The sequence below is a fragment of the Sciurus carolinensis genome, chromosome 3 (assembly GCF_902686445.1).
Source record: "Sciurus carolinensis chromosome 3, mSciCar1.2, whole genome shotgun sequence".
Lineage (NCBI taxonomy): Eukaryota > Metazoa > Chordata > Mammalia > Rodentia > Sciuridae > Sciurus > Sciurus carolinensis.
In genome coordinates, this window is record NC_062215.1 from 61,047,756 (window position 1) to 61,075,007 (window position 27,252).

Sequence of the window (27,252 nt, forward strand, 5' to 3'; positions counted from 1 at the left end):
CTAGGCAAATTAGTGAAACACTGTCTCAAAATTTTTAAAAATCCGGGGCTACAGCTCTGTAGATGTTTGCCTAATGTACACAAATGCCTGGGTTCCATCCCCAGTACTACAAACAAAACAAACACCCAAACCATAAAAGTACTAGAAGAAAATAAAAATCAATATTTAATCTTTGGGTAAATTTTCTGTGGTTTGGTATCAAGACAGAAAGTATAAAAGAAAAACAACAGATTGGCCTATAATAAAAAGATTAAAAATTTTTTAGTGTCTGTGATTTTTAAATCCTAAATCTTGTATAATATGTGGAAAGTAAAATTATATTTAAGCATTTTATGTATAACTAGATTACATTCAAAGACTTTGTCTTCATGTGTAAAAATTTTTTACCAGCGATTTTGTTTTTGTTGTTCAGGGAGTAAACTCTCGAAACCCTCGAAGACCTCCACCTAGTTCTGTAAATACAGGAGGTATCACAGAGATCATGGCAGAAGGAGGTGAATTAGAATTTGTTAAACGGATCATCCATGACAGTTTACAGCTTAAAAAAAGATTAAGGTAAGTGGGTTATTACAGCATAGGAATATTTTCCTGTTGTGTAATTCCTAAAGAAGTTATTTCACTCAAAGGAAAAGTAATCTCTGAGGTCTAAAGAATAAACACATATAGATTGAAAACAGCAGATCCTATACTGTGAAAAGATTGTGTTTCTGAGGATGCTGTCATGCTTCTAATTGGTGTCTGTTTCCCATAGTCATCTATACCACACAGAAAGAAAGAGGAAAATACCATATGATTATATTGCTTAGTATGGCCCTGTGATGGAACAAAACAGATTCAAGTATGGCTTTTGATTAGAAAACAGATGGGTTCAAATATGTCCCATGAACCAGAATAAATTTGTTGCCTAGTCCTTGAAGCAATTTATGTTCTTGGAATCAGTCTCCCAAACAGTGACAGATGGGAGGACATTGAGCTGTCAAGAACTTAATGAAGGAAAACAGATCACTAACCAGTTCCAGAGAAGGGTTAAGGCTATTCCTTTTTAAAAAGCTAATTATTTTGGACAATGCACCTGACTTTAAGCAGCATAAGGTACTCATAAAGAGCTGCTTATCTCACTTGACTTCGCACCCTGCCACAAGTTGTTGATGTGATGGATAATGTAATAGTCCAAAGCTAAAAAACCTTCCAACCCTAGCATTTTTAGCTTTGGAACATAGAGAAGATTTTTTTTTTTTTTTGGGTGGTGGTAAATACAGGTAACAAAATTTACCATCTTAATTGATGGTTTGTTTATAGGACTAGGGATTGAATTCTACCACTAAACTACATACCCAGCCCTATCTTAATAGTTTTTTGTATATAGTTCAGTAGTGCTAAATACATTGTTGTGCAAATATCTAGAACTGTTCATTTTATAATAACTATAACTCTGTACATATTATCCAACTCCCCGTCCTCCCATCTCCTGGCCTCCACTGTTCTATTTTCTGTCTCTATCAATTTAACTATACTAAGTACCTCATTTAAGTGAAATCATAAAATACTTGTCCTTTTTGTAACTGACTTATATCAGTTAGCATAATGTTTTCAAGGCTTATCCATGATGTATCATGTATTATAATTTCCTTCCTTTTTAAGGCAAATAATATTAATTTTCCTTTGGTTATACCACATTTTATTTATTCATGTATTGAAGGACATTTAAAATTGTTTCTACCCATTAGCCCTATGAACAAGGCTGTATGAACACTAGTGTACAAATATCTCTTTCAATTCCTGCTATCAGTTCTGGATATATACTCAGAAGTGGAATTCCTTGGTAGGGAAGAAAATTTCTTTTCCTCTTCTTTTGGACTAAATAGGTGTTTGAAGCTGCTTATTTTGGTAAAAGGCAATTTCAAAATCAACAAGTATCTTAATTTGTTAATGTGAGTTTATTTCAGTGTTTATGGAAAATAGCTTGGTTAATGGATAATCTGATCCTCAGAAAAGTTACACATTGATGAAGCCAAAATACATTTTTGCTTTAATTAATTTCTTCAAAGACACATTAGGGTATGTTAAAGAAGAGTAAGACTTCAGTTATACTGAGCATTGAGAAAAATCTGAGTAAGTAATATAAACTTAAGAATGTAACTGAAACTTATAAAGAGGTGACTAGGCTGTGTAGCCATTTCTTTACTGTTGTCTTTTGAAGTTACTGGAGCCAACCAGGAAAATGAAAATGGGTAATTTTAAGTGACTCTTTTAGGCTACAGTATTTGTGGGGTTGTTTTTAGGAGGATTTTTTTTTTTTTTTTTTTTTTTTTGGGGTGATACTGAAGATTGAACCCAGGGCGTTTCTACCACTGAGCTACATTGCCAGCCCTTTTAGTTTTTTATTTTGAGACAGCATTTTGCTAAGTTGCTGAGGCTAGCCTCAAATTTGGACGACTCCTGCCTCAGTCTCCAGGTGACTGGGATTATAGTGATGTACTACCATGCCTGGCTAGAGACTTATAAATAGTAAATTTCTATTGGCTTCCAAAGTCCCATTTGAACTACAAAAGTAAGTTTTAAGGGAACGCCATTCTAAAGGATAGAAACTGATTCAATCTCTTTCAAGTCTGCCTGAGCTGTCTCTGTAGCAGCCAACAAATTGAATACAACCTGTAAATTTTCAAGGAAGGATAAATTAAGAACCCCTTTGTGTCTCTGGTTAGTTAGCCATTTCAAACTGTATCATTTGTACAATTTGTAATTTATATACAAAGTTTTCAGGTATCTGTGCTACCAGGACTCAGGCAGATTGAGAGGGAAAAAATGAAATGTTTTTTATTGAAAAGAGAATAGTGCAATACTCTGTGAACAAATGTTGTTCATAAATACTGTTTCCAATCTCACATCCTAAAGAACTATTTAACACTTGTACATATTACCAGTTCATGTGTATTTTTGTAGTTGAAATGATCACATTTACACTGGTATGTGACTCAAATTTTATGCTGTGAAAACTGCATGTTGAAGCTCTAAGAAAATAAAGATTAAAACAAGTGTCTTAACCCTACTATCTGTTTGTTATCCCTCTAGAATATTTTCCTTTTTTATCCCCAGAGAAATATAGATGCTAATCAGAATTAGCCAGGCACAGTGGTGCATGTCTATAATCCTAGCCATTTGGGAGGCTGAGACAGGAAGATCACAACTTCCAGGATAGCCTGGGCAACTTAATGAGACCCTGTCTCAAAAATAAAAAGTAAAAATGACTGGGGAAGTAGCTCAGTGGTAAAGCACCCCGTGGGTTGGGTTCAATTCCTTAGTGCAGCCAAAAAAAGGAAGGAAGGAAGGAACTAAGCAGAATTTGCAAGATTATAGGGTAAAATGAGTTAAGTGGCCTGATCTCAGGATGACCTTCAAGATGCTTCCCCTACCTGTGCAAGATGGTACATGGCTGTAATCCCAGCTATTCTGGAGACTGAGGCAGAAAGATCACAAATTGGTGGCCAGCCTCAGTGACTGTCTCAATATACAAATAAAAAGGGTTAGGGATGTAGTTAGCAATAGAACATTGATTGGCCTTGCATATGAGACCCAGTACCACAAAAAAGGCATTTTTTGGAGGCAGGGAGGTACTGGGGATATTGAATTCACTCAACCACTGAGCCATACTCCCAGGCCTGTTTTTTATTTTTATTTAGAGACAGGGTGTCACTGAGTTGCTTAGTGCCTCTCTTTTGCTGAGGCTGGCTTTGAGCTCAAGATCCTCCTGCCTTAGCCTCCCGAGCTGCTGGATTACAGGTGTGTGCCACTGTGCCTGGCTGTTTTTCTCTTAAGGGAGTTTTGCAGCTGGAAGGAACTTGAGAGAAAAGTTTATCCAACCTCTAGGTTTTACCAGTTGGGAACTTAGATTTTCTGATGGTCTACACTGTATTTGGGTAAGTAGACAGCCTTTTTAATCATTGATGAAGATATACAAGGGCTTGCCACCCTTTCTTTAACTTTTTATGCCTGCTGCTTGAGCTTTAATAGCATTTTCTTTTTTAAAAAAGAGACTTACTCATCTAACATGGATAAATTACCAGACTTTCTCAAATTCCTCATGACTTCCAGTGGTTCTTAAGTCTATAGACCATGCCCTTTGGACAATAACTTTATGACTTCTCCAGAAACCAGTGATCTGTATTTTAAGCACCAACTTAATACTGGTTTCACCTATTCTTTCTCTTTTTTGCTTTTCCTCTTCTATTCCCCACTCCCTGCCAGATGGTAGGTATTTCTTAGATTTAAGTATAATCCATGTACTTAGGGATGAGCAGTAAATTTAATAGTTGGGCCTGTTAAATGTGATTATTTGACTTGTGTTTGAAATTTTTGTTTCTTAGTCAGGTGCAGTGGCACGTACCTGTCATCCCAATGACTTGGGAAGCTGACTTGGGAGGCACTAGGATCTCAAGTTCAAGGCCAACTTTGGCATCTTAGTGAGACCCTTTCTCAAAATAAAATATTAAAAAACAAGAAAGGACTGGGGATGAGTTAATTACCCAACTAAACAGATAAAAGGCTATTAAAATCTACTGTGAACTTTTATGTGCCTTTATAAAATGGTAAACTATTTTGTTAATCCTTTTTTATAAGTTTGGGATAAAACCATTTATAGTTATGAGAATTAAGTGAGGTGCATGTAGACTGAAAAGTGCTGTGAAACTTTAGGTAATATTACTGTTATTTATAATTTTATTATCTCTTAATGTAACCACACTTACAGAAAATTAGAAAGTGAAGTAAACATTGATCCCAGCCCTTGGACAGTTTATTTTGGTTATGCTTCCATTCAGTTCTTTTCCTCCTAGTCACAAGATTGTACCCATGAATACAGAGTTTTGTCTTCTACTTTTGCTTTTAAGTATTTTTTTTTTTGGCTAATGGCATGCATAGCAATCATTTTTAAATAGTCCATAATTAACTGGTTCCTTATTGGACGTATAGATTACTTGTTTTCACTATTACAAGGAATAGACTAGTTTTCTTGTTTCTTACTGAACTGCCATCTGTTAAGACTATTATGGATAGCTATTTTTGACCTCTGGTTTCATCATTGCAAATCAAGAAAAATTTTTTTGTTTTTTTTTGGTTTTTTGTTTTTCTAGGAATCATTACAAAGAAATGTACCCCTTGACTCCCTACACAGGTAAAAAGAGAGAAATATTGAGGGACAGGTGGTATACTAGCTTGTTCTCCAGGTAGTACAGTATTTTTGCAATTTAAATATGAAGGAGCAATTCCCAGTTGTGAGCTCCACAGGAGGCAAATGCTGTTATTTTGATTTCTTTCCTTCCTACTAAGGAAGGAAGAAGGATAAGCAGCATGAAATATAAGGGCTACTTTATATATTTGTTTATATTGAATTAGGTTATGTGTTTTTCTTCACTTTAAGTATCATGCTTAGTTTAATTCCCTTTCTAGATTTAATGTGGGAAATTCTCATTGGCGTCTTGGGGAGCAAATGCTGGATCCAGTGACTCATGCCATGATGAGCAATATATCAAACTTCTGTGACATTTTAGTCTACAGGAGGTAGTAACTGGTTGCTTCTCTGTAGATGGTCAAAAAGAGAGTTAAAAAATCAGCCAGCATGTATTGAGTACATCAGGGCAGTCTGTTAAAAAGGAATAACAAGAAATTAAAAGACTTGATTCTACTACCTCAGAGAAGCTCTTTACAGTATAGTGGTTCTTACCCATATAAAAGTTTCTAAGAATGTACTGGGGTTGTGACTCAGTGAAAGAGTGCCTAGCATGTGTGAGGCACTGGGTTCGATCCTCAGCACAACATATAAATAAATAAAATAAAGGTCTATCAATAACTATTTAAAAAATATTTAAGAATAGTTAAAATCACTTATTAATAAGAACACAGGAGCTGAACATGGTAGCTCCTATCTGTAACCTTTTAGAAGGATCAAAAGTTTAAGCCCAGCCTGAGAATTTAGTGAGATTATCTGAAAATAAAAAATTTAAAAGGGCTGGGACTGTAGCTTAATGGTAGAGTGTTCCTGGACTTAATCCCCAGTACTGAACAACAAAGAAAAGAACATGGGATAAAAGTTTATTTTTAGCCATGTAGATTTGGAATTTTTAATAGTTTAAATGATAAATTGTAAGATCAAGCAGATATGAGGGCAGCTCTGGTCAATACCTAGGAGCATTTATTCTAATTATTTTATAGGCAGCAAAGTGTTGGATTCTGCTTATAGGTGGTTTTATACTAGGTTCATTGCCATTTATACCGCAAAGATCTGCTTTCATCTATTTTTTTCTAGATTACATTCCTTTCTTTCCTTTTTTTTTTTTTCCCAATTTTGGCAATACTGGGGATTGAACCCAGGGTTGCTCTACCACTGGCTGTACCAATGACCTATATACATCCCCCGCCACCCCCCCCTTTTTTTTCATTTTAGCAGTTTTTAATGCAAGTTGTAAATATGGTTACTTTATTCCTGCATCTTCTCAATTGTTTCTTCTTTATATTTGCCCTTTTCCTTTCTTACTTGATGAGACTTGGCCTTCTGTTCCAGGATCTTTTTGCGGTCTTTGTCCAGTTTTAGTCTGGTGATAACCACCTTGCTAGGGTGAATGCCCACGTGGACAGTTGTGCCATTAGCCTTTTCCCGCTGCACCCGTTCAATATAAATAACATATTTCTTCCTGTAGACCTGGACACTTTACCAATCTGCTGACCTTTATAGTGACCTCGCACAACCTGAACTTCGTTAACCTTTCGGATGGGCATAGATCGAACATTTTACTTCTGTCTCAACTTTTTGGAACGAGGGGAGGACATAATCTTCCTGTGAATGTGTGAAGGTGCATTGAGATGCCTTTTGCGGTTCTCGCTTCGGTCAGAAGTCACAAAAGGATTGAACTTCATTTTAGCTGATGCTGCTTCAGCGATGGCTGCAAACCCTTCCTCTCCCCTTTTGAGACAGGGTCTCACCAAGTTGTCAGGCTGGACCCCGAGCTTGTTATCTTCATCCTCCTAGGCTGCTGGGATTATAGATGTGTGCCACCACTCCCAGCCTCTTTATTACTTTCAATTTAAAATTTGACTTAAAAGAAAAAACAGTTTCTAAATAACCATTCCCCACTGAAATGAGCCAGAATTTCATGGAGAAATGGTTGATTCCAGTGCTGGGTGGGGATGAATGAGTATGATGAGCCTGCAGTATCTCCCAGCATGATAAAGTAAGGAAGTACTTAAAAGGACAAGTTAGAAGGATATAGGAGCCAGTGTAAGCCAAGTCTGGGATAATATGAATTTCAAAGTGAATAATTATGGTATGTTATAACCCACCAAATAATATAAGCATATGAAATACATAAAGGGGATACTAAAAGTTCTTCATTACAAAGCACAATGCCAATGAATAAATACAGAAAGAATAGTTAGAAAAATCACCGTTTTGTAGTCATCTTAGTAGTAATTGATTCATGCATGAATCAACAGTGGGAAATTTGAAGAACAGGATATTGACTGGGTATGGCTCAGTTGTGGAGTGCATTTATAGAATGTGGACCCTGGGACCCCCCCAAGTTTTTTTTTTTTTTTTTTTTTTTTTTTTTTTTTTACACAAAGTATCTCTCCACAGATATAAAGTGGAGAAAATGAGGAGCCACTATCTTTTCCAGATGATCATCTCCTGATATGTACACCTAATATGTACATGCCTAAAAATGTGTACCTAGAATCTTGTGGAAACTTCAGACGGACCAAATTGAAGGATTTTTTAAAGTAATTCTTTAAAAATACTAGGGTCTTGAAAGTTTGAAAAAAAGAAAACTCTAAGGAACTATTCCAGATTGACATGACAAGTAAGCTAGGAGCACAGTCCTAGGTTGAATACTACATCAGGCAAAAAAGAACTGGATAATTGGTAAAATTTGAATATGGACTGTGTTCTGGATCATAGTAGTGTACAAATATTACATTTTCTCAATTTAAAAATTGTTCTGTGGTTACCAAAGATGATGCCCATGATTGTAAAATGTACACACCTGTATAAAGGGTGGTATCTGTAGCAACCTTTTGGTTGTTTAGGAAAAACACATACAACAAGCAAATAGGGGAAGATGTCAGTTGGTAAATCTGGGTGAAGGGTATACTGGAGTTGTTTATACTAATCTTGTAACTCTTCTTGTAGGTTTGAAATTATTTCAAAATAATTTTTCTTGAAACCTACTTTATCAGAGGAATTCCTAAATGCTGTAATGAGAACAGTGCTACTTTCATCATTAAAATAATATAATGGATTCAAAGTCCTGGGACAACTAGATTTTCCTTTTGTTCCTTTTCTTCTACTTGCATTTTGATTAGTTGTCACAGATGCCTGTTGAGAGTAGAATCTAATAGTTAGGCACTTTTAAATATGAAACTATAACAGGATTTTTAATTTATCAAGTAACTTTTGCTTTTTCATTAAGAAATGTAACTTATAGAAAACAGTAAGTATATTAATGAAATTTTAAAAGACCTACAATGTAGTATTCAGTTTAAAGCAAGGGTTAGAAGAAATATGTCAAATTTATAGTAAGCATCAGTGACATGTTTTACTCTATTACTAGCTTTACTTTTCTAACTGTTTGCTTTCCTTCATCTCCTCTTACTATCTTTTTTTTGTTGCTCTAGGCCATTTCTTGGCTTCTGGTGGTCTGATCTAATCTGTTCAGGAATGCTAGTTTTAAAGGAAAGGTGCTAATGAATCCATTTTATATTGGTGGTACATATGCACTAATTGCCACTGATTTCTCTTCCTTCATCTTGTTCCTAACATACCAAAGACTTTTAGGTCCTGATTAATGATTACTCCATTTATACATGTCTTTTTTAAAGGGAGCATATTTTTTATCTTCCAAATATTTCAAACCATCAAATGAAATTGATTAGACTTTAAATGAATTTACCTAGGTTTCTTTAAAATAGTTTAGGTGGAACATTTTTTTTTCTTCTTCTTTTTGAGATAGGATTACTCTGTGTTGCCTGCGCTGGCTCAAATGATCTTCCTGCCTCAGTCTACCAAGTAGTTGGGACTACAGGCCTGCAGGAATATACCACCATGCCTGTCCCCACCCCCCCTTTTTAATTGCTATTGCATTAAATATATAGATCAGGGTTTGGTGTGTGATTTAGCAGTAGAGTACTTGCTTAGCATGCATAAGTCCCAGGATTCAATCCCAGCACTGCAGTAAAAGAAAAAAAGAAAAACAAAAGTATATACGTGTGTGTGTGCGCGCAGGCACGTGTGTGCATGCATGTGTGTGAAGAGGATTGGTATTTCTTTTGTTTTTGTTTTTTCTTTTTGTACTGGTATTGAATCCAGGGATGCTTTATCACTGGCTACTCTCCAGTTCTTTATTTTATTTTATCATTATTATTTTTTTATTTTGCAGGCACATACCTGTAATCCCAGAGACTCAGGAGGCTGAGGGAGGAGGATTGCAAGTTCTAAGCCAGCCTCAGCAATTTAGCAAGACCCTTTCTCAAAATAAAAAGAAATTTAAAAAAAGAGACTGCGGATGTAATTTGATGTTAAATTACCCCTGGGTTCAATGCCCAGTACTAAAAATAAATAGTACTAAAAAATAATAATAATAAAATAAAAATTTTGAGAGACAGTTATGTGAAGTTGCTGCGTGTCTCTGTAAGTTGCTGACTCTGGCTTCAAACTTGGCAATCCTCCTGCTTCAGCCTCCCGTGTAGTTGGAATTAGGTGTGTGCCATTGTACCCAGCTAGAATCGGCTTTTCTATAGTATTGATTCTTCCTTTTTTTTACTTGCAGCGCTAGGAATTGAATCCAGGGTTTTGCATATGCTAGGTATGTGCTTAGTCCCTGAGCTATATGCCCAGCTCTCCATTCAATTTTGAGATATATAGTCCATTATTACCTGTAGTCACCATGCCATGCAGTATATCAGTATAACACATTCCTCCTGTCTAACTGAAACCTTGTATTCTTTCACCAAAAATCCTCCCTTTCCCTATGTCACTCCCCTTATTAAGAATTTTACGTTTGGGGTTGGGGATATAGCTCAGTTGGTAGAGTGCCTGCCTCGCAAGCACAAGGCCCTGGGTTCAATCCCCAGCACTGCAAAAAAAAAAAAAAAAAAAAAGAATTTTACGTTTATTTTTATTTTATTTTGCAGTGCTGGAAATTGAACTCGGGGCCTTGTGCTTGCTAGGCAAATGCTCTACCACTGAGCTGTATCCCAGCTCTTGTTAAGGGCTTTTACATCTTATGTTCATGAAGTTCTTAGTTTTCTTATGATGCTTTTATTAGTGTAATTCTGGTCTTATAAAATAAGTTTGAACGTGTTTGTTCCTCTTATATTTTCTGGAAGACTTTTTATAGAATTGATAATATTTCTTCCTTAAATGTCTAATAGAAGTAACTCATCAGTGAATGACTGGAGCCAAGAAGTTTTTATTTTGTTTTGTTTTGTTTTGTTTTGGTACCAAGGATTGAACCTAGTGAGGCTTAACCACTGAACTACATTCCTAGCCCTTTTTATTTTTTATTTTGAGACAGGGTCTGGCTAAATTGCTGAGGCTGACTTTGAACTTGCAATCCTCCTCCCTCAGCCTCAGAAGCAAGGTGTGGTGGTACACACTTGAGGATGCGGCAGGAGGATCACATGTTCAAGGCTGGCCTCCAACAAGTTAGGGAGGCCCTTAACAACTTGATGAGATACTGTCCCAAAATAAAAAATAAAAGGGTGGGGCTGGGGTTTTGGCTCAGTGGGGGAGCACTTGCCTAGCATGTGTGAGGCACTGGGTTCGATTCTCAGCACACATAAAAATAAATAAAATAAAGGTCCATTGACAACTAAAAAGTATTTTTAAAAAAGGGTGGAGATGTGGCTCAGTGGTTAAGCCCATGTGTCAGATCTTCAGTACCTACCCCCCAGCAAAAAAAAAAGGACAAATTCATTGTTTTAAATTGATATGGAACTATTCAAGTAATCTATTTCTTCTTCACTAAGTTTGATAGTTTGTGTTTTATAAAGAATTTATTTCAACCTGGGTTTGTGGCTCAGTGGTAGAGCAGTTGCCTAGCATGTATGAGGCACTGGGTTCGATTCTCAGCACTGCACATAAATAAATGAATAAAATAAAGGTCCATCAATAACTGGAAAAAAAAAAGAATTTGTTTCATTTGGCTATGAAATACATTGACAAGAAGTTGTTTATAAATATTTTCTTCTTACCCTTTTAATGTTTGTAGGATTTGTGTGATGTCTTTTTTTTAAGTTTACTTATCTTTCAGTCCTGATGTCTCTCACCTCTTTCAGTCCTGATATTGATAATCGATGAATCAATATCTTTTCTTTTTTTCTTGAGTTAAATTTTTTTTCCATGTTCTTTCTTCTTTTCTCTCTTTTTCTTTCTTTCATGATACTTGGCAATATAACCCAGGGGCACTCTGCCACTGAGCTGTATACCCAGCTCCTTTTTATTTTTTAATTTGAGACATTTTGCTAATTTGCACACCCTACCTTTGAATTTAAGATCCTCCTGCCTTAGTCTCCCAAGTAGCTGGAATTATAGATGTATGCTCTGTATCTGGCTTGGTTATTCTGGCTTGGTTGTTATTATACTTTGTTTTATTGTTCTCCATTGATTTTCTGTTTTCTCTCTCTCTCTCTCTCTCTCTTTTTTATTTTTTTCTTTCTTTTTTTCTTTTTTGATAATCAGGGATTGAACCAAGGAACACTTAACCACTGAACCACATCCCCAGCCCTTTTTTATATATTTTAATTTGAGATCAGGTCTTGCTGAATTGCTGAGGCTGGCTTTGAACTCACAATCCTCCTGCTGTGTCCTCCTGAGCCTTTGGGATTATAAATTTGTGCCACAGCGCTTTCATTGTTTCTTGTTGTAATCTTTATTATTTCCTTTCTTCTTGCTTGGGTTTAATTGGCTCTAGTCAATTTGCTTTGCAAATCCTATCTGCCCCAGCCCCTCTGAACTCTCACTTCAGTCTGTTCAACTCAGCAAGACTGTTGGGCTGTTGGAGTTTCCTTTCCCTGCACTGTAGCCTGGAAATTTCCTTTAAGCAGTAAACTCTGGCAATCGTGGAACTCACCTTGTTTGTTTCTCTTTCTGATATTATAGGTCTGTACTACCAATTGTCTGAAGAAATAGTTGTTTCATTTATTTTGCGCAGTTCCTAGTTATTTATGGTGGAAGGGCAGTTCCCATACTAGTTAATCCTTCATGGACTGAAGTGGAAGTCCTGTATATGTTTTATACTTTGCAAAATTTCTAGAATAATCAGAAGAAATAAATTCTGTTCCCATACCTTTTAACAGGTTCACCCCATCTTTTCTGTACTCCCTCTTCTGGGTTTGCATTTATTACTGAACAAATGGTTTCATGATTTGTTGAATCTAATACAATATCTATCCTTATATTATTTGCAGGTTGGACCATCTCAACAATATAGGATTTTACAGGTTCTCTCAGTGTGGTGTAGGTGGTATTTATACCTGTTTTTAATGTTATTTATTAACTAATTTCTGTCCCATAGCTAAATGGCCTTCATTTTGAGCATGACAGAAATGACCTGTCACCTTTACTCTCTTTCCAAGTAAGAATAGCCCTGGAGCATTAGAGAGGCTAAGTGGGTTTTTTTTTTTTAAGTTGCTTTGGGCTTGTTTTCCATCACTAGATTTAGTCTTTATCCATATACATTATATGCAATTCTTACTGTCATTTGTAACTTAATATTTGTTTGTTACTGTTCTCATCTTATTCACTTGGGTGATGCTTTAGTTTAGATATATCACCACATAAACAGTATTCATTTGTCTGAATTTTTTCCTAGGTGGTATAGCTGTATGCTGGGAAAGAAATGCAGCCTGGCTCCTCTGAAGGAAGAACTTCGCATTCAAGGGGTAAGGCTTTGTCATTATCATTCCAGTATGTCTACTTTCGATGGTAGTTGGGTGTAGAATCTTTCTTTATACCCTAAAGCTCTAAATGTGGTTGTGGGTTTTTTTTTTTGTTTTGTTTTTTTTTAAGTCTATATTTGTAGGGCTAAAAAGGACTTTTTACATATTATTAAAGCAAGACCTTTTTTTGAAATTACAATACAGAAAAGGTATGGGAAAACAGGGTAAGTTGAATGTCAAAGAGAAATATGAAATTAAAAAATCCCAGTGTGGGGCTGGGGATATAGCACAGTGGGTAGAGTGTTTGCTTTGCAAGCCCTGGGTTCAATCCCCAGCACCGCAAAAAAAAAAACAAAACCGAGTGTTTGCCACTGACCTCACATCTGACTCTTTATAGATGTAGAAACTGAATGCTAGATAAGGGATTTGCTCTAGGTCACACAGTGGTTAATAAAGAACAGTTCCAAAGATCTGCTTTTTTTTTTCTTAGTTGTAGATGGTGACAATACCTTTATTTTACTTATTTATTTTTATATGGTGCTGAGGATCAAACCCAGTGCCTCACACATACTAGGCAGGTGCTCTACCACTGAGCCACAACCCCAGCCCCAAAGAGCTATTTCAAATGTTTCTTCTATTTGATCCTTTGAACCAGATCTTTAAATTCTCCCTAATGTTTTATATGGGGAAAAAATAAAACTATTGAGATATAACTTACTATCTGATATTGGGCAGCCATACATAACCATTCTTTGGATAATAATGTTTGTTAGCTAATTAAAAAGAAGGACAAACATAATTTAATAGGAAATAGCAGCCAGAAACTTTTGTAGAACAACTCAGTTTGATGAGATGCTGTGTTTGTGGTTTCAGGTTCCTAAAGTTACCTTCACTGAGTTTTGTCAAGGTCGGACAATGAGATGGGCCTTAGCTTGGAGTTTTTATGATGATGTCACAGTACCAGTAAGTAGAGACTTTACTTGGGCCTCTCCAAATGCCAGCACATGCTGGGGTTTAGTGGGTCACAGATAAACTAAATTAGTATTGTCCCATTTCCTTGAGGTTTGCCCCCAAATGCTTAAGGCAAAATAGAAAGTGGGTTGTAAGTAAGGCACAGTCTTGGAAGGCTAACCAGAGGTCATGGAACCTTTTGTGGGTTTGTGCAACACAGAAATTCTTGTTCAGCAAACAGAAATGCATGTTTTAGGAATTAGAAACATAGGTATTATAGCCTGTAGGAATACTTCATGAGTGCAGTGATTCTGGTTGATATTGCTCCGGAATTGAAATTCCGTTGAAGTCTTTTTTCCTTCACTGCTTCTGTGTTCCTAGGGTAACTGCCTCCTGGAACTCCTAGTGAATTTAGAAGTTTCCTTTTTTGAAACTGGGCATGGTAGTACACACTGTAATCCCAGCCACTTTGGAGGCAAAGAAGGAGGATTGCAACTCTGAGGCCAGCCTCAGCAGGCTAGCAAGGCCTTCAGCAACTTAGCAAGACTCTGTCTCAAAAAATGAAATTTGAATGGGGTGGCACACTTCTGTAATCCCAGCCACTTGGGAGGCTGAGACAGGAGGATCACAAGTTTGAGACCAGCCTGGGCAACTTTGTGAGACGCTTTTCAAAATAAAAAGAGCTGAGCATATGTAGCTCAATGGTAGAGTGCCCCTGGGCTCAATCTCCTTTACCCCCACAAAGAAGTTGTTGTTTTGGTTGTAGCCTTCACCTCCATAGCCCCTGTGCTAGGGATTGAACCCAGAACCTGGCACATGCTAGGCAAACATTCTACCACTGAGCTACACTTCCAGCCTCCATAGTTTCAGCATTTTGATGTGTAACACTTGGGATCATTCTAGTGAGTGATTCTCTCTCATCTTTAAGATTAGCCCTAGAATATTAACTAGTTTTGTAGGTGGATGATAGATCATGATCCTATTTTCTCTACTTTGTATACTTCATCCTTCTCTGGATAAGAAATTTTATGTCAATGGTTTCTTCACAAATGTTTCTGTCATCTGTACTGTTGTATGTAAAGTAAAAAATGTGTCTGTGTTGGCCAGACAGTGTGAGTTTTTTGGGTTGTTCTGGTGGGTGTTGACTGTGTTAGCCAGCTTATTGTTGCTATGACCACAATACCTGATGCAAAACCCAAAGAAGGAAATATTTATTTTGGTTCATGGTTTTAGAGGTTCATTCTACAGTTGACTGGCTCCATTGCTGTGGGCCTGAGTTGAGGTAGAGCTACATTGTGGAAGGACATGGTGGCAGAAAGCTACTTAGGTCCTGGCAGCCAAGAAGTGGGGTGGGTAGAGAAAAGATATAGTTCCCAAGGGTACTCTTCCTTCAACCAGGTCCCACCTCCTATAGTTCCCAATAATGCTTTCAGATTATTAATCTACTGATGAAGTCAGATCATCTAATCAGGTTTTTTTTTTTTTTTTCCCAATTTTTTTAATTGGTTCATTATGGTTGTACATTCTATCACTTTCCAAAAGCCACACCTCCAAACATTGCTGCATTGGGGACCAAGCCCTTTGTGCATGAGTCTTTTGGGAACATTTCACATTGAGACCATAACAGTACTAGAACAGCATCTTTTTGTCCTCACACTTCCCTCCCAGAGTGGTTGACTTCTTGTTGCCTGGTACTGGTGGCTCAGCATGTTCTCCTTCTTCCCACAGTGTTTGTGGAAGCTTAGTACCTGCCTCTGGGGATTCTTCTCCCATGGTCGTGACCACTCTTGGTCTCTAAAGCCATCTTAGTTGATGCTGTGTCTGAGTCCCTCCCTGCTCTTGTAGGGCAGACACATGGAGCACTATGGGATAATGTGCTGATGCCACCTTATTTCTGAAAATATGAGCTTAGATTTAAGACTGAGAAGGTCCTTTCTGCACCCTGCAACTAGGTGTGCTACTGGATTGAAATATATGCTCCACAGTTTGGCCTTTTCCATGGAGGGCTAGGCTCAATTCTATGACATACAGTAGTGTACCTAGAGCTTAGTGTGTGAAAAGTCACTAGTTAGAAAGATGTCTCTGCTTTTTTCACCTCCCTGAAGGATTATCCTTTCTTTTGTCTTCTAGAATACCAGGACTTATACACCAGATGGTTAAAATCATTAGTAATGCCCTGAGTTATCCCTGTGCAAACATGAACAGCTGCAGGAAAGTGGAGCAGCACCTGACTCCAAATGCTTTCTGTTTAGCCTGCTTCCCACATTTGTTGGCACTGCAGCTGAAAGAGCTGATAATGGCCACTGGCACTCTCCACAACAGCTAGAGACCAGTTGCCCTTGCCCTTTTGGATTAGTAATGATTGCAGATTGAAGTGTCAAAGGGCACTGTGTTTCTGTGTGAGCAAAATCGGCTTATTTTGAAAAGGAACCCTTGAGCCTCCCTCCCTTTCTTTTCTGGCCTCCTATATCCCTGCTCATAGTTTTCCAACCATCATAGAATGCCTCTGACTAAGGCCTTCAGATTTCTCCCATGCTGGAGTATTCCTCCCTCCTTACCACTGCTTCCACCCCAAAGATGTTAATAACGCATTCCCAAGTGTTCCATTAGATGCACTTAAACTGCTGAGAGAAAATGGCAGTTTCTGATTTGTAGTAACCCAGCAACAGTTTCTTAGCACTAGTGCCCTTGATCAGCAACTGCTTCCCTGGGGTTACTTACAGGTTACTCAGGAGATTTTGATTTGGCCTTCATCTTGTTTCCCCTTCACTCTACCTAGACCTTTACCCATGCCCTGCTTTTTTGAAGAGTTCACTGGATGGGAAAGGAGGTCCTGGCAGCCAAGAAGTGCTGTTTTAGATCCTTGGAGAGGAAACCAAGGAATAGAACTAGTTAAGCAGAAATACTGACCTACTTCCCCACCCCCACCCCTGCCATTTTAGGGTAAATGTGCAAGTTACTATGGCAACTTCTGTTTTCACTTATCTCAGACCTACTGACTGCTTTCTGTTGGTCCTGAATGCTGAAACATTCAAATTCACTGGTGATTCTCAAGTGCCTACACTAAAGGCTTTGCTGTGGTCTGGATTTATTTTAGCAACAAAAAGACAGGTCCTAGTGACAATTTTTATACCATCATTTCTGGCTGATGAGGAATATAAGGAACTGTGTAGTGAGGACTGTTTTTACAGTATTCTAGCAAGCCACTTAGAAAGCCTCTTTGTTCCAGTTCTCTAATTGCTCATGGCATTGATTTAGCTTTGCTTTGGTTTACTTTAAGGAAATTTGGTGTTCATTAAAATACAAAGGGAGGTGGGGGATGGAACTCATTAAGTTGTGCACTCTTGGTATGAGCATTGTCTAGGAATTCTCTGGTTGTGTAAGTATTTCCCTGAGTTGTGCAGTGGCACAGACCTGTCATCACCGTGACTCAAGAGGCTGTGACAGGAGGATCACAAGTTCAAGGCCTGCCTCAGCAACTTAACAAAGCTTTGTCTCAAAAGAAAAAGGACTGGGCATATAGCTCAGCAGTAGAGTGGCCCCCATTCAATCCCCACACTGCGAAAACAACAACAAAACCTGTAACTACAATCAAGTAAAGTAGTTGGTTGTGTTCCTATGTTATGAATGAGAAGACTGGAGGCACTAGAGAGGTTGGAGCTCCAATTAGTATGATTTCCCAACTCAAACCATTAGTTACTCTGATGGTCTCCCTCCACGTTACTGCCTTTATTCCAACCTAGCCATAATAACCTACTCCTGCGGGCCTTCAACCTCTTGTGTAGGAACCATCCCAATAACCTCTCCTCTTAAGAGTTCCTTGGATGCACCCTCACTTCACTATTCTGCTCAAAAACTGTTTAGTGACTGGCCACTTAATGCCAGTGGGGTGAGGAACAGCTCCTTACTTGGCTTCATGAGTTTCCCAGATCCATCCTGCCCTTTCTCTTCCATCCTAGTCCCTTCATCTTTTCCTGACTGTACTGTCTTCTACCATCTTAACCTCCACAGACTTCTCATGCTCCTTGAATTAGATCTGACTTTGTACTACCTTTGCTTACAACTGGTTTCTGACGATGCTTCCCTCCTCTGCAGCCCAGGTCAGTTCCAACTTCAGCTTAAAGTTTTTTTGACCATTCAGCCTATAGACATCTTTCCCTTCTTCTGGACTTTTATCTTTTTTTCAGTTATCTGTACTCTGCATCAGCTTCTCTTGTGTTAGTACTTTAACTCTGGCATAATGGATAACAAACTCTATTGCAGAGCATGAGGGAAAAGGCCTTTTGTGAGATGGTGCCTATTTAGCTTTATGTTAAACAGGTACTTCTTTAAGCTTCAGTTTCTTCATCTGCAAAATGGGGAATGATAATGTACCTACCATATAGGGTTATTTTGAGGATTAAATGTACTCTTAACATAGTGCCTGGGTATAATAAGTGTTCAAGAAAATATATTTTCGTTCCTTCCACTCACCTGTCTGTATTTTATGATCCAGTTATGTTGAGCTACTGCTCTCAGATCCAGTGCTCAGAGGTTCCTCCTCCATCCATCAGACTTCTCACATGCTACCACCTGTGTAGTTTGCCATGGTTCTTCCTGACATTGATGGTCCTTCTCTTGTGTTCACAAGACTTTGTCCCTGTTCCCATTATTGTATCTTTTATGTAGTATCAACCCAACATAGTGGTATGATACAAAGGCCCTCATAAATAATTGTTGAATAAATGAAAATGAGGGAATAAATGATACGGTATGGTGATTCTAACTTGTCCACCAAAGTATCAGCTATGGTGGATTATTAATAGTTACTGACATACCCCTGGGGATCAGAGTGGCACAATAGAAGTTCCAGGAAGAACTCTGTGCTCAGAAAGTCTCTTTCTTCTCTTTGAAGTTCACTTGAGGTCTGGAGATATAGCTCAGTGGTAGAGCACTTGCCTAGCATGTGTGAGGCTGAGTTCAATCCCTAGCACCACCCATATACTCAGACAAATTCACTTAAATTTTATAATTTATTCCATAATATCATATGTTTCTTTTAATTTTTTAATGTAAAAGAATTCACTATTTAATCAAATTGACCTGAAAAGATATATATTTTATTTGGTTCCATTGTTATTTCTACAAAGTATGACAAGTATAATAAGGTTATTTTTATAAAACACAAAAGATAGGTTTTATACATGCATTTTTAAGACTTGAATTTTTTGGTGCTGGGAATCAAACCTGGAGTCTCACACATACAGGGTTTTTTTTTTTTTTTTTTTTTTTTGGTACTGGGGTTTGAGCCCAGGGGCACTTAACTGCTGAGCCACATCCCCAGCCTTTTTTATTTTTTATTTTGTGAGCGGGTCTCACTGAGTTGCTGAGTCTGACCTGAACTTGTGATCCTCTTGCCTTAGCCTCTTGAGTTGCTGGGATTACAGGCATGCACCACCACAACTGGCTTTACGTGACTTCTTAAAGTATTCTAATAATAGTCCTCCAATGGCCCTTAATTCCTTTAAGGGGATGGTACTTCATTGAGTGTGAACATACTGGGTATTTAAATGTTTACCTGAAAGTCAACTTTGCTGATTTATATTTTATGTCACATTTTGATTTTTCCATTAATTTGAAAGTTCCCAGAGGGTAGAAACCATATATTCATTAATTTATCTTACAGTTTTTGAGCAGCCTTACTAAGTGCTTACGTAAGCACGCTCAAAAACTATATTTGTTGAACAGATACCTAAACTACAATTTCTTATCCATTTTCTCTACCTTCCTTCCTTTGAGAAAAAGTTCAAGCCACATTTTTAAAAAGCTTTTGCTTTATTTATTTATTTTTTCCTGTTCCCTTATGGTGAACATGTCAGAAAATGTGGATAATTTTTTTTAAAGAAAGAAAAAAAATCACTCTGAACTTTATCCAGAGATAACCACTGTTAATAGTTTTGATGTACTTCAAGCTTTCTCTTTCTTTTAAAATCAAATTTTAATTTCTTTTTTCTTTATTTCTTGTGATGCTGCAGGTTGAACCTAAGAGGACTCCACTACTGAACTACATCCCTAACCCTTTTCGTTTTTTTATTTTGAGACAGGGTCTTGCTAAATTGCTGAGACTGGCCTTAAACTTGTGATCCTTTTGCCTCAGTCTCCCAAGTCTCTGGGATTACAGTTGTGTACCACTGTTCTGCAAAATTTAAAATTTTACTTTCTGTGTAACACATACAGAAAGTTACGTATTACTTAGTATAGAAGATATTATAAAAAAAATCTTGGCCTTAACTAAGCTTCTTCACTCACATTGTCCCTTCCCCAGAGAGGAAGTGTTCTAGTGGTTCTTTGTTTCATGGTGGCTGCGTCTTCCATAGCTTCTTGATCTGTGCTTTCCAGTGTGACAGACACTAGTAAACAAAAGTAGCTGGTCATGGTGGCGCATGCCTGTACCCCAGCAGTTTGAGGTGCTGAGGCAAAAGGATCGTGAGTTCAAAGCCAGCCTCAGCAACTTAGCAAGATTCTGTCTCAAAATGAAAAATAAAAAGGATTGGGAATGTGGCTCAGGGGTTAAGCACCCCTGGGTTCAATCCCTGGTACCAAAAATAAATAAATAAATAAATAAATAAATAAATAAATAAATAAGTTGGCATTCATTTTGTCCATCTCACTCGCTGTGTTTCAAATGCTTTATATCCACATGTGATTGGAAATTTCTGTATTGAACAGTGGAGATTGGAAACATTTCCATCATCGTAGGAAATGCTTTTGAATAGTACTGCTCTACATAAAAACATGCATCAAAAGTGGAAATAGATAGCTCAGTGGTAGAGTATGTGCAAGGCCCTGGGTTCAATTCCAGCACTGCAAACATAGACAACAATAACCAAAAAAACCCACTTGCTTTTAACTTTATTTCTTGTTTCTTGGTTCTTGTTTCTTGTTTCTTGGTTTATCAACTTTAGACAGTTTCAGTTGCCTTCCTGTTTCTATTCAGATGTATTTTTAGAAATTTCTTTTAAAATTTGAAGTGTACAGAATATTTTTTTAAAAATTGAAATATAACAAAAACATATCTTCTATAAAGTTTTAGGTGGGTGCACTGGCTTCCACCTGTAGTCCTAGCTACCTGAGAGGTTGAGGCAGGAGGATCATTTGCGCTGAGTCTAATGCTAACCTGGGCAAGATTCCATCTCAGAAAAAATAAGTTAAGTCTTAAGAAATTTCCTCTCATCTTCCCTCCTAACTATGAACCGCTCTCTCAACATCCTGACTTATGTAAATTCTTAGGAAGTGCCTTTGTTGTTGTTATTTAATTTCATATTATAATTATAAAAGATAATTACTTGGTTTCAGAATCAAATTCACACACTCAAAAGTCTTTTTGTCTCTTATCCTAATCTCACCCTTTCATTGTTATTGTTTTGCTGTGTTGGGGATTGAACCCAGAGAAACCCCCAGACCTGTGATTTTTTTTCCCCTTAATTTAAGGAAATATATGTATAGTTACAACCATTTCTTCTAGATAGGTAGTGTTGTGTATAAAGTTTTCTTCCCCCATTTAAACTTTTTGCTGTTTTTGCATATATCCTATGGATGATTTCAGGACATTTTAAACAATAACCTAGCAGATTATGATAATAACTAAAAATGTCCTCTGGGCTATTAATAAAGAAGCAACCCTCTTAGTTAACAAGGTGCTTAACTAAATAGTCACGTTCATGGCAGCTCAGCTTATCCACATTTGGATGAGGGCCTCTTGGAAAGATAATCTGCTGTCCTTCCCATGCCACCTAACTATATCCCTGCCAGGTGTCAGTGTTTTCTATTTCTTCAAAATAAAGGTAGCCTATACTAAGTGACATCTCACAGGCATTCTGATTTTTTTAATTAATTAATTTATTTATTTTTGTTTTGATTTTGGGGGGTTTTTTGGTACTAGGGATTAAACCTAGGGACACTTAACTACTGAGCCATATCCCCAGCTCTTTTAATTTATTTGTTTGTTTGTTTTTGTTAAAGACAAGGTCTCACTGAGTTGCTTAGCTAAGTTGCTGAGGCTGGGCTTTGAACTCACCATCCTCTTGCCTCAGCCTCCCCATCCACTGGGATTACAGGTATGTGCTCCATTGTGCTGCGCCCATTCTGATGGTTTCTGGAGGACCTGGGAAGTATCCATTCAGAGTGGCAGAGCAACAGAGACTGCAGTGGCAAAGAGGACCTCTTTCCCCTCAAGGCCATTCTAGAAGTTACTTTGCCCCCACCAAAAAAAAAAAAAAGAAAAAAAGAAAAAAAAAGAGCTCTTTGGCAAATGCTCTCTTCTTTTCTTCCTTACAGATACAATGATTTTATGCAGCAGGTGGCTTCATTGTGTGTCTTTAAGAACTGGTTTTGTCTAATTTATGGCTTAATCTCATGTTTTAAACACTGTAACAAAATAACAGTTGAAGCTCTTCCTCTTTTGTTACCATTTATTGATACCTTGTAGTTCAAAAAATACAGAACCTGTATCCCCTGTGGGACCCGCAACTCCTTACCAGACTTTCACATTGTAATTTCAGTAGTGCATATACAAGGGCTCAATCCATACAACCAAAAACCAACCAGCTATCCAAATAAACAAAAATATTTTTGGTTTCAAATTACAAGCATGTTAGCAGAATAAAGCCATTTCAGTTGGAGAAAAACAGCTTTTCTATACTGGTCTTTGTGTCAGGTTGTAAAACAGCCCAATATCAGAAACCTGTGGGGTGTGGGGTTGACTTTATTAATTTCTTAAGACCTGGTCTTGCAGCCAGGTGTGGTGATGTGGTCATGCATGCCTGTAATCCCAGATATTAAGTCAGGAGGCTGAGACAGGACTATTCCAAGTTTGCAACCAGCCTGGGCAATTTAGCCAAGACCTGTCTCAAAAGCTGGGCATGGTGGTGCATAGCAGTAATGCCAGCCACTCAGGAGGCTGAAGCAAGAGCATTGAAAATCCAAGACCTGTTTTAGCAACTAACAAGACTCTTGTTTCAAAATTAAAATAAAAAGGGCTGCAGCTTAACAGCTCTGTCTGCACCTTTAGAATTTCATGTTTAGAATTTGTGAGCATGAATGGTTGCTATGCTGTCAGAAGAAATATGAGGAAAGATAACGAAGCACTATTCTTTTAGCCATACTTGTAGATGGCCTTTGGTATGCTGGGCGAGCTCTTAGGGATGGCCCCATTTCAATGAGCTTTCCATGGTAGCAACTTTGAATGTTGAGAAGAGGAAGGGGGAATACAATTTTTTGTACCCCATCATCCTCCCACACATTACCATCTTTTTTCTTCTCTAGCTTAATATAAATCTTATTTCAAGCTACTTAAAATACAAAGTACTAAGCTCTAAGTATACTATGGAAATTATGCCTCTTGTGTAGAATGATTGAGCAATAACAATACTGCTTGTCTTCAGTGTCAGTATGAATTTGTCTCATCTTGTCTGAAACAACTGAACAAGTTCAAGCTCAGACAAGTCTTAGAGTTCACTATTCATTTCTCAAAAGCACTTTCTTACACATACATGCATACCTTTTGTTTTTTATTCTTTTCTTCCTTTTAAGCTTGTTTCCTATCTTTAATTCTTATTTTTTGTTAGTTAATTTCTGGTATAGAGAAACTACAGGGCGACGGCTGTAGCTCAGTTGCCTGACATACACAAGGCCCTGGGTTCGATCCCTAGCATCACACACACAGAAAATATACATTGTTTCTTAATTGATTTATTTTTCTTTATTTTATTTAATAAAATAAAACTGGAGATTTCAGAATTGCTTTACCACTGAGTCACTTCCTGAGCCCTTATTTTTTATTTTTGAGACAGGATCTTGCTAAGTTGCTTAGGGACTCATCAAGTTGCAGAGGCTGGCCTTGAACTTGCAGTCCTCCTACCTCATCTCAGGTGTGCACTTCTGGGCCTGGCATTAGACTCATTTCTTTCTTTCTTCTTTTTTTTAATAACTTTATTTTATTTATTTATTTTTTTGTGGTGGTGAAGCTCAAACCCAGTGCACACATGCTAGGCAAGCACTCTACAACTGAGCTACAATCACAGCCCCCATTAGACTCATTTCTGTTATGATTTTAAAAGTTTCCTCCTAGCATGGGATAAACTGACTTTTTTATTCTGTGTGTGTGTGGTGTGGGGCTGTTGGTTGCTTCTTATAGGGCTTTACCAAGTAATTTGATCTTGCCAAGTTTATACACATACTCTGTTGCCAGGCAGAATTGGAGTTAGCAGCAGCTCAGTTAACAGGGATTCCTATTTTCAGGAAAGGATTTTTTTTTTTTTTTTTTTTTTTTCTTGGTAAATTTTAAAAAGAACTAGGGACTGAACCCAGGGCACTTTACTACTGTAAGCAGCAGCCCTTTTAATTTTGTTTTTTTATGTAGAGACAGGATCTCACTGAGTTGGCCTAAAATGTGACCTTCTGCCTCAGGCTCCCAAGTGATTGGCATCACACCAGCTGTACCAGGCTGCAAGAAAGAATTTTCAAACCTAACTGGTGTTTTCTCTGAGCCTTATCCTCACTATCCTTGCCTGCTCATTTTGCCCCTGACCATAGAATTATCTTAATTTTGTTTAAAGTTAGTGAGTCAAGAGGTTGAAATCCGTCTCTTAAAACAGTATCCATAATATGTAATAGTCTTAGACAAAAGTCATTTTTTAAAACACCATTAACAAAGTTTTTACTATAAAGAAATACTTTTTTTAAGTACAGTGGTACCATTAGGTTTTTGAAAGTGGAACTTGAGTCCCTCTAGTGGGTAGGGTATAATTCACCTCCTAAACTTAAGATAGAAAGAACAAGAAAAATTTGGATTTTCTTGAGACCAGCTTTCATATTCAGTGCTCTCATTGGTACTGTTATTTTCCGTCCTCAGCCAAGAGGCAGTTCTCAGCTAGCCCCTAGTTTGGCCCACCCCCAGCCAAGATTCAGAAATCTTCCTTCCACCTATGTGATCTTAGTGGCCCTGAAAATTGCTAGTCTATGATCACACAAGTTCACTGGCTGCTTCATTTCAAGCTTCAGCAAGTATAATTTAAACCTTTTATAAGTTGGTGATTTTATGCCATTAAACTTTTTTTTTTTTTTTAATTCCCCTGATACTGGGTATTGAGCCTGGGGTTTTTACCACTGAGCCATATCCCCAGCCCATTTTATTTTTTATTTTGAGACAGGGTCTTATTAAGTTACTTAGGGCCTTGCTAACTTGCTAAGGCTGGCCTTGAACTTGGGATCCTCCTACTTCACTCCCAAATTGCTCGGATTACAGACCTGTACCACTGCATCTGGCTTGCCATGAAGTTCTTTATCGAAGAGACCACAGCACCACAGTGTCCTTAAGTTGCCATGAAATAAATAATTGTGAAGGCCTGCTTTGGGCACATAGGTGAGGACATTTAGCTGTTGGAGAAATTCTGTTCCGATGGGTAGAACAGAGAGGCAGGATGGTGTGGTTGCAAAGAATGAGGGTTTGCTGGGAATGGTGGCAGCCTGTAATATTGGACTTGGGAGGCTGAGGCAAGAGGATCCACAAGTTTGAGGCCAGCCAGGGCAGCTTAGTTCAGTGCTGGAGTGCCCCTGGGTTTAATCTTCAAAAAACTGGGCGGGGGGTGGAGGACTTGATTTGGGGTTCAAATCTCAACTCCGCCACTGTAGACTGTGTGTGACCTTGAGCTGTGATCACATGCCTCTCTATCTTAGTTTTCCCTTTTGTAAAATGGAGAGATGGTAAAACTGTCTTGTAGGGTTGCTTTAAGTATTGGAAATGTTGTGTAAAGGCCTTTGTGTTTTTAGTGCTCTGTGATTGGTAGCAGAAGTCTTGGAAATAACCCCTATTTGAGTCCCAATAATTAAATATATGGAATTTTATTATTTGGATAACTTTTCATCTTTTCTCTATCCCTTCTTTTTTCTTTCAGTTACCACCAAGTAAGCGAAGAAAATTAGAGAAGCCAAGAAAACCAATTACATTTGTAGTGTTGGAGTCTGTGATGAAAGAATTATCCCTCAAAGCATCATCTTTGGGCTCTGAGACAGTGGAAGGCATAGTGGTTGTGACAACATGGATAGAAAAAATTCTCACTGATTTAAAGGTACCTGGTGAAGCACATTGACTGCTCAATAATTTCCCAGCCAGTCTGCCTGCCTGCCTTCCCTTCCCTACTTACCCTTCCCTCCCTTTTATTCTCTTTTTCTTTCTTTTAATTTCATTAAAAATTCTGTTTTTCCTCCACATAGGTCCAGCATAAACGGGTTCCCTGTGGAAAAGAGGAAGTTAGTCTTTTCCTGACAGCCATAGAAAACTCCTGGATTCATTTAAGGAGAAAGAAAAGAAAGCGAGTGAGACAACTGAGGGAAGTGCCTCGAGCTCCTGAGGATGTCATACAGGCCTTGGAGGAGAAAAAAGCCATCCCCAGAGAGTTGGGCAGTAGCCAGGATGTGGCCCCAAACCCCCAGGAGGGTACCCTTTGTGGGTCTTCTCTGCAGGAGGGCGAGTCTGCCACTTTTGGGGGCCACTGCCCAAGCCAGGAGTCACTGTCCCAAGAGGAAACCCCAGAATCCATGGAGGATGAAAGGAGTGAGGAAAGGGGAGGAGATGAGGTTGTAGAAAGTTGTAAAGTCTCTTGCAATGAAGCCCAGGACCTAGAAGTTTCTGAGCAGTTTAGCAATCCAGGGGCTGAAAAGGGGAAGCCCCTCCAAGGAGCAGCTGGACATTACTTATTTAAGTGTTTGATAAACATTAAGAAGGAAATGGATGATGCCTTAGTTGAAATGCACTGGGTTGAGGGGCAGAACAGAGATTTGATGAACCAGCTTTGTACCTATATACGTAACCAGATTTTCAGGCTTGTTGCTAGTTAACTCTAAACTTGCAGTTAGAAGAGTATCTGTAGAGGACTGGGGTTGTAGCTCGGTGGTAGGGCAAGTGCTTAGTATGTGGAAGGGCCCTGAGTTCCATCCCCAGTCCCCGATCCCCAACCACAAAAAAAAAAAAAAGAAAGAAAGAAAAAAAAAAAGTCTTTTTAACAGATTGTTTAGAGTGGCCTGTGGGGTGGCAAGAGGAATTTCACCACTGACCCATTAGTAGCATTATTTGGAATTATCTTAAAAAGCAGAAATCAATTGATCCATTTTAAAGTTAAAGGGAATTATAGTACAGTAGTTCAGGAGGAAGAATTATGGTTCTCAGCAACAACAAAAAAAGTCTGTAAACTCAGGAGGGATTTTAAAACTGACTTAAGCTGGTCACCTCAGCTTTGGACTGATTTTATGAGGCCAAGGTATCATTTATGGCATCTGGTCTGGGTCAGCACTTCCCAGAACATCATGTTCTCAGTCCCCCAGAATCTTCATGTGAAG

General features: G+C 38.1%; 1 protein-coding gene and 1 pseudogene across 1 annotated transcript in view; one reads left to right on the forward strand and one right to left on the reverse strand.

Moving 5' to 3' along the window:
• The window catches only part of Mettl16 (methyltransferase 16, N6-methyladenosine), a 63,399-nt gene extending 36,480 nt beyond the window's left edge, over positions 1 to 26,919 (forward strand). Inside the window, exons 6-10 of the mRNA XM_047546628.1 lie at positions 413 to 555; positions 12,861 to 12,930; positions 13,801 to 13,890; positions 25,812 to 25,985; positions 26,131 to 26,919. Coding sequence (XP_047402584.1) covers positions 413 to 555; positions 12,861 to 12,930; positions 13,801 to 13,890; positions 25,812 to 25,985; positions 26,131 to 26,754 — 1,101 coding nt within the window. The 3' untranslated portion in view covers positions 26,755 to 26,919. The remainder of the gene's footprint in view (positions 1 to 412; positions 556 to 12,860; positions 12,931 to 13,800; positions 13,891 to 25,811; positions 25,986 to 26,130) is intronic.
• Positions 6,473 to 6,909, reverse strand: LOC124980744 (60S ribosomal protein L26-like; annotated as a pseudogene).
• Positions 26,920 to 27,252: the final 333 nt, after the last annotated feature.